Here is an 11759-nt window from a genome sequence, read left to right on the forward strand (position 1 = left end):
GGATTTTGGAGGGGATGGACCCAGATTCTCCGTTTGGGAGCCTCTAGAGTTTTTAGTTTAAAAAATGCTGCTCACAAAAATTGTCTCCCAAGCATGTCTTGGTCTGTGTCATCTTGCCCCAGAGGCAAAAGCAAATCCTTGCAGCTGAGCTTAAGGAGTGACCGGCCAGAAGGGGTCATTGGAAGCTCTGGTCCCAGGCTTTGCAGCATTCGGGACAGGTCAGGTCCCAGAAGGCAGATGGGAAAAAGGCACTTGCAAAGTCTCAAAACCTTCATTATTGCATAAATGAAGGAAAAACAGCTCTCACGTGCATGCCTTGACCTCCTGTGTGATCTCTGCCGAGCTCTTGAAGCAGGGGCACTAATCTCTGAAAGCAGCTCTGCACTCTTATCTCCAGTGTTGCTCCTGTTCTGACTTATATAGTTGAAGTAGAGGAGAATCCTCATTGAAAATTGATTTTTAAGAAGGGCGACTCACCTGACTATAAAGCACCACCAACATTATTATAGTCCAGGAGGAATATGGCCTGAGCTGCGTTTTGATTGTTTTGAAACGATGCCTCATGACTCTCTCCCTGTTCAGCTGTTTGTATTGCCTGCCTGCCTAAGTGCGCTAGGTTGAATGAAATAAGGCTTTTAAAAAATTGCAGAAAAGAGGATTTTCTAAGCTTCCCATTTCTATAATTTCTGAACTTCAGCTTCAGAGGTGTAAAACATCAAGACAGCATTGCATGCACAGCTTCAGAGGAGCCCAGGCTGCATCAGCTCCTCGGCTCCATGTTTGCTGGGTTTTTTTGTTGGTTTTTTTTTTTTTTTTGCTTTCCCTGGCTGTCCTGCGGGCTCCGGGAGGCTGGGGCTTAGCAGGTTGCCCTGTGCCAGCTTAAGCCACAGCAAATTCTCACGTCCCTGCTCTTAGCTCACAAGTGCTGTTAAGTAAAATACATCAGCTTAACCCTCGGTGGAAGAGGTGCGTGCTGATGTGCTCTGCCCTCATGTTTGCAGTGGCTTAGGCTTGCGTTAGGCTGCAGTAGCTCGCTGGTGGCACTCAGGATCAGTGGGAGAGCTAAATCCTCACAAAGGTGAGATTGTAGAAGCAGAAGGGAGGCGGAGAAGGAGGGATTTGTGAGCTGACTCACCTTGGCTTGCTGCTGGAGGTTATTGCCTCCACAAGTGAGCGGTTGGTGTGGTGTGTGGTTTGCAGCCCACTGCTGCCCTCCCCAGATGTCTCCCCCTGTCTCTGTTTCGGAGAGGGTTGGTGGGGTGCTTGGCAGTGCTGTGCTGGGCAGTGCAGCTGGGGCACGGGGAGGTCCCACAACCGGGGACGTGCCAGGCAGAGGCCAGTGTGCGAGCGTCACGCTCAGCAGAGCTGCAGGAGCAGGGCAGTGCCGCAGTGTGCCTGAATCTTGTCTGGATCTGCGTGGAGTGCCGGCCTGCTGAATGGGGTGTGCTGCAACCACAGAGCCCAAATACAGAGCCCACCGAGGAACCATGTCTTGTCAGGTGTTGGGTCGCAGAGCAGGGACATCCAGGCTGTCATGAAGCAAAAATTTCCCCACTGCAGGGAAGGGCAAACCCCTGTCTCTTTGGATGTCATCTCTGCCACCATCTCATGCCTTTTTTTACTTGCAGGCTGGTTTGCACACTCTTCCTTACAAAGAACATCTGCCTCGCAGAGCAGGATTGCAAAAAACGTGTGCATGTGCAAGGGAGTAAAGGTTTTCCTCCCTGCCATGGCTGGGAGATGGAGGCAGACGTGAGGCCTGTGCTCTCTACCCCTGCCACGCACTCGGCTCACCGTGCTCTTTGGGCACCTCTGTGTCCCCAGCATCTCTGCTCCTTGGGCTGCCTGTTGTCAGGGTTTGCTCCACCAATGCTCCGGCTAATTTTTGCTTAATGAGCAAATAATGACTCTCCCTGCTGGGTGCCGCCTCGTCTTTTTACCACCCCTTTCTGGTTTCTCCTCTTTTTTTTTCTTTAATGAGGTCACTTGAAGTTCTCTACCTCAATTAACTGTCCTAATAACCAGATGCTCCTTGGGGTGCTTTGGGACAGGGTAGGTGGAGAGAGGAGAAGGAGCTTGTTAGTGGGAGCCTACCTTCCCCTGCTCCCCAAAGCGGCTTTTGCTGAGGGCAGAGAGGCAATGGGGCACAGCGAAACAGGGTGTGAATGTGCTCCCAGCTGCTGCCACACTGCATCTGAAGCAGTGGAAGGAAGGGGACCAGCAATTTTGGAGGAGCATCCGCCACTTGCTGGCAGGAGGAGGCTCGGAGAACTGCTCTGAACAGGTCTATGCTGGCAGGGCTGGAGCCACAGAGTAAAGCCCAGGGGGAAAGGGGAGGGCGGGTGTCCTTTCTCCTGGAGCCAAAGCACCTGTGAGCAGCTGGGAAAGCTGTAGCTCCCCTGGGTCCATCAAGGACAAGCCAGAGCTGGGGCTGAGTACGTCCGTTCCCCTTGCACGCCCGCCCTGGGTGCATAGGGAAGGGGTTGCTGGTGGGGCCATGGGGCACCTGCTGCCAACCCATGTGGGTTCGTGTGGAGCTTGGGAAGCTGCGGGAGATCATCGCCACCCCGTGTGCCCGGGGTGGGTGCACTGGTTTGCGACTGCATCATCCAGCTGGGGGGTCCCATGTGGCTTGGGTGCACAGCTTTGGCTGGGAAGCTCCTCTTGCAAGGCGCGTCGTGGAGTGGGAGCAGGTTGTGCAATGGGATCCTCTGCCGCTGCCTGGGAGGGAGCATAGTGACAGCCTCGAACCGGCATGCGGGGCAGGCTGGGTGCACGACTAACGGAGCCTGCAGCATGCAAGGAGAAGTTCAGGCCCTTGAGTCGGAAAGCTGACGTAATTTCCAATTTTTGCGTTTTCTGTCTGATTCTCTTTTCCCTTTCTTCTACATTAGTTACTTTTTTTTTCCTGCGCCCTTTCTCACTGGCTGCTTGAACTCACCCAGTTGCTTTGGGAGGTGCATTTCTATCGGCATAATCGTTCCAGCCAGTCGTTAATGTACCGACAAGGATACTATTGTAATCGGAGGATTTATTACTACTGCTGTGAAACAACTGCCATGCCATCTTAGTTAACTCTTTGATTCCCCTCTTGCCTTCTGCCAGCAGCTGAATCAGTAACAAAAAACTGCCCTTTTAAAAAACTGCACATGTGCAAACTAGGGATGTGTTATTTTATTTTATTTTCCTGCTCTTACCACAGAATGTTGCAGTGATACAACTGCAGGTGACTGCAGTGCTTCACCCTGTATTTCAGTTCAGGAACTGGAAGTGACTTCGTTCTCATTTAAAACAAGGCTTAAATATTTGCACGAGGATTAAAAGTATATTCTGACTGCTTTTCTTTAGACCACAGTGCAAGTTCTGCTCACCCCTTCAGGAGCCTGAAGTGAATTTACTGACTAATTCAGGAAAGTGTATGACTTCTTTTTTAATTTAGTTAAACAATTAGTAGTCTTTTAGCTACCTTTCATTTAAACCTGTCTTTAACCATCCTTATTTCTCAGTGCAGGTGGGGCTTTATGGAAGGAAAGTAATCCCCAAACCAACCAGATTATTTACACTTGCTTTACGTTTTCCCCATGGTACCAGGAGCCTGTTGCTGTATGTTGGTAGGCGAGGAAGAGAAGAGAAGAGGGAAGGTTTTGCATGGAGACCCACATCCTCAGTCACAGCAAAAGTACATCTTGGGGTGGTAGGTTTGCCTCTTCAAATTCTGGTCTCAGGTAGGACCTTGGGCAGCGGGGGAAACTTACAAGCAGCAACAACAGGAACAAAGCTTTCCTCTGCCTGCCCCAGGCCACCTGCGAGTTTTTAGTTGGGACTTAAAAATAAGGCAAGTAAAGGACACTACCAGCGGTGTGATCTGCTCAGTTTTGTCCACTTGCAAAGGTGACATTTGAGGGTCTTCATCAGCTTTGCAGTATAACACAGCATGTGTTCTCTTCCGTGCTGAAGGCATTACATGAACTTTTGATCGACGAGGAAGAGGGGTGTCTGGTGTGCTGCAGCAGGTACGGATTGGCCTGTACAGCTAATTGCCAGGCATGAGGGCTTGAGAGGATTACATTGCTAATCTAGATATCTTTCCTGCCTTATCACCACCCCCTTCCTCCTGCCACATGCATGCACATGTATTTGGATCCTGTAAGGGATGGAAATCAATAGCGGTGGGGGGGAGGGATATAAGGAGCATGGCTCCCTGAGAGCTTGCAGTGGCTGGGAAAGAACAGGTCCCTTCCAGCTGTTTCTGTGGCATCGGGGTGGCTCTGGTGGCAGACCCTCCTTCCCTGGGGTGGCACGGGTGGCTGCAGGAGGGTTAGCAGATTGCAGAGGGTAATAACGAAACGCTGCGTCCCCATGCCTCGCACTCCCACCTGCGGTGCCATTCAGTGCCTGCCAGCGCTCTTCGCCTCTGGACTGGTGGTACTGGCATTGCAGTTCCTCTTGAGCAGCTTGTTTCTGTCTTGTGTGCACAACAGGGGCTGGGGAAGGAGGTTTGTGGTGCTGAGCTGGGATCCCTGCAGGGCAACAAGATGTCACGGGGCAGATGGAAACATAACTCTTGCACTAATTCTCTGCAAAATCCAGAGCGGTATTTCTCAGCCAGAAGCAGCTCCCTAGGAGTAGGGAGTACGTGTATTTGTTCTTCCTAAATAGTTCACATTTGACACTTGGCAAGCTTAGCTCTGTCCAGGTAATATGAAGGGGGCAGCTGGGGACACAGGGTAGCACCATAGGGTGCCTCTAAAGTGTATCAGTGGGTAAAAGCTGTAACAGAGTCCAAGGGAAGAAGAGGCTGGTGGGTTTTACTTGTCCTACAGTGGCCTGAGATGGTCCCGCTGTGCTGGATAGCCTGTGGAAGTTGTTTTACTCCTGAAGAGCCTACAGTGTAAGGCTGCCATGGTGCTAAGTGATTTTCACAGTGTTATTTTACCAGCTCGAGCTAGGAAGCCTCTGGCTCCCAGCCTGACGCCCCTCCTGCAACGCTTAACAAGGAAACAGCATCTCAGGCAGGTTTGCTGCCTTGTCTGGGAGTAGATGAAATGTTGGTAGCTCTCTGGTTTATGTCTGGCACATAAGAGCTTTGATAGCCTACCCCTTGGGGGTGGTTGGAGTTTTGGATACCCACAGACGAACCAGAGCCAGCCTGGGGAAAAGGGAGACTCCTGGCTTGTCTTTGTCCGCCTGACGCAGAGTTCAGCATGGCACCAGGAGCTGCTGGAAACGGAGCTGGTCCTGGAGCTCGGAGGAGAGCACATTAGAGAATTTGAGGTGTGTGCTGAGGCCAAACCTGGGAACTCCAGTCTCTGCTCCCTGCTTGTTTTCTGAGAGACTGTAAGCCAGTTCCTTATCCTAAAGTAAGCGGCCTTAATTCCTCATCTGTAAATACTTTATGTAGCTCACAGAGTGCTCGTCACTTGAGGTGTGTGCATTTGAGGTGGGCTTGACTGGAGCTGTGTGTGCAGGCTTCCTGAGGAGGGATGCCCATGGGCACCACCCTGGGGGAGAGGGGGGCATCTCCAGGCTCCCGCCTCTGTCCTGGCAGCAGGGCCCTGGGACTCTCCCTAGCTGGGTCCCTGACACCCTCTAGTGGCAATATTTGCATTTAATATTTCAGGAGCTCTCAAAACTTGGGGGTGCTTTTGAGCACCCTCTGCTTAGCAGCCCACCTACTGCTAAGTAGCTATTCTAGCGCCCTCTGCAGTAACCTGCAGCTTAGGGACTAATAGGAAATGCTATATTTCGTGCTCTTTTTTTCAGTGCTGTAAGTACAAGTTCAATGCTGTCAGCTGCGGCCAGACTCAGCAGACTGGCTCAGGGATGGCGGCAGCGCAATAGGTTTGCTCCCAGCAAGTGCTTTTCAGCCACTCGTCTCCCTGTCCAGCCACTCGCTGCCAAACCTAACCTTGATGCTGGAGAGAGGGGAGCTCTGCTGACACCTCCGTGGGGTCATGACAGCTGCAGGGGTGCACTTGTGTTGGGGCACAAGGAGGAGGCAAGGCTGGACGCTGGGGGAAGTGCAAGGCAGGCTGCCTGGACAGCACGTTGAAAAGAGGGGAGAAACAGGCAGGAGCTAGGTGAGAAAGAGCGGGCAAGAGGACGTGTCCTGCAGCATTCATCTCAGCTTTCATTCAGATGTGGCCCTGCTCCCCTTCACGCAGTGATGATTCTCATCTAAGCTTACCCTTGCTTTCAAGTGGAGCTCAGCTTGCAGTGTGCTCCCGGAAACCCTGGTGCTTCCCACGGTGGGTGGCTGCGGGATGGATGCAGGCAGCTCAGCAGCGTGATGGCTGGCAGTGGAGCCAGGGCTCCCGGGTGAATGTCATGCGAAGAATTACTTGTGTCCTGATCTGCAACCTGATGTCCTTGAAGCCTGAGCAGGATAGCTGGCTTGGGAGGAACTTCTCTTCTGATAACACACCTCCCTGCGTGTACCATCGTGCCCTGGAGAGCGCCTTCACGGTGTTCCCTGCTTGCTTTTCTCTCCAGGCCTGATCTGCTCCAGCCTGATGGGCTGAGGTGCATGTAGCCCTCTTGTCAGTGCAGGCCAGCGGGGTCTGAGCCTTGGGGTGGTGTGTGAGCCCCAGCAGACCTACGGCCCTGCTGCGGGAGTCCCCAGTGCTCGGCAGCACTCAGAACGAAATGCTTGTCAGGCTTCTGAAATGAGCTGTGACCTGCTGCCACATTTGGCTGCCTCTTGAGAACGGCATTTTCCCCTTTCTCCTACCCGCTTCCCCCCTCCCCAAACCTGGTACCCGAGGCACATCTTGCAGTGTAACTAAAACAGTTGTTTGTGCATCGCTGGCCAAGCGCGAGAGCGGTGGTGTGAAGCACAGAGCCTTCCCACTGGCCCAGCCAGCTCAGGGCTCTTGCCTGTCCCTCCTGACGTCTGATCCTTCAGAAACTGGGCTTTCATTTAGCGAGCGGGTCTCTAGTTCTCCTGGTTAGGAGGGTGACGCCAACCAAATGTGTGTCCATGCCAGGCTGATTTAAGACAGCGGCCTCAAGGCTGCGTGCAACCCAAAAGGTCTTACTGATTCCTCTAACTGGGAGAATCTTGTTTGGCTTTTTTAACCACAAGAGCAGGAGGAATGCAGCACAGCGTGTCAGATGTTACCACAGTTAAATTACAGCCTTTAACAGCATGCCGACACCTCCTGATTTTTCTCCAGGAATGCATTTTGCAATAGCTTGTGCACGTAGTGTAAAAGATGCTAACCCTCCAGCCAGGTTAGGACCTGGAAATACGAAGTCACAGTTCCAGCTGGTGAAATGCTGCCTGAGCCAGCCTCTAACCTGCTTGGGGAACGGCAAGCGCTTACCTGAGGCCCAGCCTTCAGACAGGCTTCCCGGCATTACTCCTGGGGAGTGGGCAGCTCCGCGTCTGGCAAGCCAAGTGCCTGCCCCCTACTCGAGTATGACCTGGCTTGTCCCGCAGAGCCAGGCAGGCTCCTGGGGGTAAGCAGCTCTCTGCTCTCTGCCTTGTGCTTAGCCAGAGAGCGGCTGTGCTGCTGAGCAGGGCTGGGGGGGATGCACACAGGCAACCGGTGGGGTGCGCAGAGCTCTCAAATTGGGGGAAGTAGGACAAGTACACTTTCTTCACAGGTACCTGCTTTCACCCCATAAGTTGTTGTGCGGAGGCTGGTGTAGCAGGGAGCTCTGCCTTCAAAGCAGTTCCGCAGGAAAGTAACTCCAGCAAGATGATGATCAGGTTTAATTTAATAACTTAAGAAAAGTTTTAAGAGCCTGTGGCTAAAGAGCAAAGAGAAACGAGCTGCACGGCTTTGGAAATTATTCAGAAAGGTTTGAAATGAGAAATTTAAATCTTATCGTGCAGGCGGCGTGAACCAGCAAGGTTAGTTGGAGGGAAGGGGAAAAGGCGAAGCGAGGCAGGATCTGGGCCATGGTCTGCCAGAGGCTATTGTCAGTGATCAGGGGATGGGAGCCCCAGTGGGGAAGATGAGGGGAAGGGAGGGAGGAGGAGACGTGGCTACAGGGACAGAGGCAATGGCCTGCAATGTAAATGGCCTTACCAGGTACTTTCCCTGTCAGGGGCAGTAAATTCCCTGGGTAGTGAACGCATGGTAAAAGCAAATGCTCCCATCCAGGCTGGACACAGGAAGATTTCCCTGTCGTTTACTCCATCGCATGGCTTTTTTCTTTCCCCTCTTCTGCTTTTGACTGTTCTGCCATAAACAATCCCAGTGGTTGTCTTCACTGTAGCTCATTGCTTTCTGTAGCTGTGCCTGAATGAAACAGATGCAGCTTTTGGCAGCTCAGCTAATTTCGTCAAACCTTCCAGTGCTGCCAATGAAACCAAACTGAGATATGTTAATTATATTCCACCGGTACGTGGCGAAACAGTGGGCATTAACAGGCTCGCTAACACTGCTTTGTCTGCAGAGCTGGGGAGAAGGTTTGCATTCTTCTTTCCGCATGATGTTTCTTGAGACAACGAAGTCTAGAAAGGCTTCTTTTTAGGAAAGTCTATCTTCTGGTGGTGGAACCTCTTGCTAAAATTAAGATGCTTGCTAAAGTCAAGCAAGGTTGGGGGGCAGCAATTTTTTTTTCATCCTGATTTTAGCAGCTGTACTTCCTTTCCTCTGGTTAATCAACTGGAAAAGTAGCCAGCAGTTTTATTACCAAGTGCCTTGACGTGGTTGTGTCCCGGGAGTGGGCGCTGGGCATGCTGCAATTGTATTGCTGCCCTCAGAGGAGCCACTTCCCTCCAAATGCAGAAACCCCTTCATTTGGCCTGAGGGGGTCATTAAAACATGAAATGATATAAACGAAGGAAAGTGGAATTGGATATCCTGACATTTTATGAGGGAAGATTAAAGGAACTAAACATGTTTAGCTTGGCCCCACTGGTGACTGAGGGGCAAAGACCATGGTGCAGGGTTAAGGAGTGGCTGAAGGATGTGGGCAGCAGGGGGGTCGTGAAGCATGGTGGGGGGCACACGATGAAGGGGAGGCCGCCTGTGACGAAATGCCTCGATGGGAAGTGGATGTATTAAGCTGTGCTGCTCTGCAGCGTGATGGAAAACCCTGTGCCATTGAGCCAAAATTTAAGCACAGCGCTGGAGTATGTGCTGCAGGTCATGGTCTTTCCCAGACAAGGGCTTTGGGGACAACTCTCCTCTTCTTGGGGGCCAGATGTGAGCTAACAGGGCTTTGCTAATACTTAACGATTAATTACAACCGTAAAAAGAAACCTCTCCCCTAGCTCTCCTTTAACGCGTCTGGGCTTTAGACTCAGCGTTTCGACGTTGCTAACTCTTGGGCTGTGTTTCCCCATCTCCCTTCGCTGCAGTGATCCCCGACTCGCTGCGAGTGACGGCGGTCCCGCAGACACTGAACAAAGTGGAGCGTGACTCCCTGGAGCTGAAGTGCGAGGTGTCCAAGAACACGGCCCAGCATAGCCACGTCTCCATTGCCTGGTACCGGCAGCGAGGCAGCGAGGCGCCCGTGGAGGTCATCTCCCTCAGCCGCGACTTCGTCCTGCGGGCCGGCAGCGCCTACGCCCAGCGGCAAGCCACGGGGGATGTTCGCTTGGACAAAGTGGGGGAGACCACCTCAAAGCTCACCATCTACAACCTCCACCCATCAGATCAGGGCGAGTTTTACTGCGAGGCGGCAGAGTGGATCCAGGACCCAGACAAGTCTTGGTATGCCATGACCCGCAAGCGTTCCCAGGGCGCCATCGTCAACGTGCAAGCCACCGGTCAGTGTCTCCTCTGCCTTTTCTTGCTTGGCTGGGTGGTGGGAGGAGGTGGAAAAGGGGGCTGTGCCTTGTTAGGTGGCTGGGGCTTGGCTCCCTCCTTTGCCATGTGCCCCGCTCGGGAGGCTGCTGGCAGGGTGAAGCAGGGCAAAGGAGGGCCCAAGCACTGCCTGCGGGTGGGGAAGATGTCAGCAAATAGCAACCAGGGGACACTGGGGCAGCAAGGGGGCTTGAGTGGCAGCCCCTCTCTTCTGATGTGGCCAGTGATCTGGGGCTGACGCAGGAGCTAAAACGTACTTCTTAAGCACTTGGTGCTAGCACAGGCAATGAAAATTTTGGTACGTGAGGAGGTGAGAGTGACACAGTAGAAAATAAAATGAAAACTTTCAGCAAGCACTTCTGTATTGCATGAGGTCCGTTTGCAAGTCAAAATCCTTCTCCCAGCCCACAGTACGGGTTCCTGCTAAGGATCTAAAGACCCAGCTGAGCTCTTTCTTCCTCTCTGATATCCCCAAAGGCCCTGCCTCTCAATCCCAGCTGAGCAGGGTGCGAGCAGGACTAGGCTCCAGCTTGCATCCCACAGTGCCACTGGATGCTGGTGCCGCAGCAGAGCTGATCCCAGGAGTAATGGCTGGGGAAGAAGGTTATGGCTGGGGAGGTCTTGCAGCTCTTGCATGCTGGGCAGCAAGCTGCCTCTCCTGCAGCATGGCCGATCTGGGCTCTCACAGCAAAAGCAAGCCCCTCGCCCCTCCACCTGTGGATGCACGTGTCCGAGGGATGTTGACTACACAGAGAGTGGCAAGTTGTAAATACCTCGCATGAGGTGAGGTATGCTGGCTGTCCCAGTGGGCTTTGCCATGCTGACGTGAGTTTGTCTGTCTCTCCCCAGATAAGGAGTTTAGCGTCCGGCTGGAGACAGAGAAGCGGACATACATTGTGGGTGAGCCGGTGGAATTCCGGTGCATCCTGGAGGCACAGAACATCCCTGACCGCTACTTCTCCATCTCCTGGGCCTTCAACAGCTCCCTCATTGCCAGCCTGGGGCCCAACGCTGTGCCGGTGCTCAACAATGAGTTTGCCCAGCGCGAGGCTCTGGGCCAGCTCAAGGTAGCCAAAGAAAGTGACAACATTTTTGTGCTGAAGATCTACCGCCTCCGTCTTGAGGACAGCGGCAAGTACAACTGCCGGGTGACTGAGCGGGAGAAGACTGTTACAGGCGACTTCATCGACAAGGAGAGCAAGCGGCCAAAGAACATCCCCATCACCGTCCTGCCCCTCAGTAAGTAGAGACTTGCCCATCCCTTCCTGGGGCCATTGCTCTACTGGGCAGCTAGCTGGTAAGGCTGTGATGTGCCCAGACTTCAGTGGTGGGGAAGAGGGACGATAAGAATTTGCATGCTGTGGAGGCTTGAAATGCCAGCTGGCAAGATTATTTTTTTTTATGGGAAGGGGATGATAGAGAAGGAGGGATATGTGTCAGGTTCATAGGTGGGGATGCTCTCACCTTGGTAATGGCCCCAAGCTGGCAGTTTTGGCCTTGAGCTGAAGGCGCACGTGACAGCCTCTGACTTGCTCCTCATACCTCTCTTCACCTTGCTCTGCAGGGAGCTGGATGCTCTAAAGTACTCAGCAGGCGGAACGGGGAGACCAGCTTGGCCCTGGTTTATCCTAAGAGCTGCTGGGAAACCTAAGAGCTGCTGGGAGAAACCAGGGTTCATGTGCTCCTCGAGCCCCGGTTTGCTCTTCAGCATGGAGCTCTGTCATGGTCACTGTGTGTCTGCCAACCCTGGTGAAAACAACCCTGCCGGAGGCTTGCCTGAATGCCTTTAATGTTTGTCAGACAAATTTCATAAATACAGAAATAATGGGGTGAGAGGAGAGGGTCCACTGACTCATTCCTTGTTTTGCTCTCTGAAACTCAGGTAGCTGTGGCATGACGAACCATGCACATGTTGCCCAGGCTACCCTGGCAGTGGGCTTTGACCAAGCAGAGGGTAGCTGCAAGAGGATTTTGTGCGGTGTTTGTTTCCTCTCT

The 11759-nt window shown here is 52.9% G+C and overlaps 1 protein-coding gene across 1 annotated transcript in view; it reads left to right on the plus strand.

Moving 5' to 3' along the window:
* IGSF3 (immunoglobulin superfamily, member 3) overlaps positions 1-11759 on the plus strand; it is a 70200-nt gene that overhangs the window by 26380 nt on the left and 32061 nt on the right. Inside the window, exons 2-3 of the mRNA XM_009323908.1 lie at positions 9317-9727; positions 10614-11003. Of these exons, the coding sequence (XP_009322183.1) occupies positions 9317-9727; positions 10614-11003 (801 nt within the window). The remainder of the gene's footprint in view (positions 1-9316; positions 9728-10613; positions 11004-11759) is intronic.

This window comes from Pygoscelis adeliae, unplaced genomic scaffold (assembly GCF_000699105.1).
Source record: "Pygoscelis adeliae isolate BGI_AS28 unplaced genomic scaffold, ASM69910v1 Scaffold124, whole genome shotgun sequence".
NCBI lineage: Eukaryota > Metazoa > Chordata > Aves > Sphenisciformes > Spheniscidae > Pygoscelis > Pygoscelis adeliae.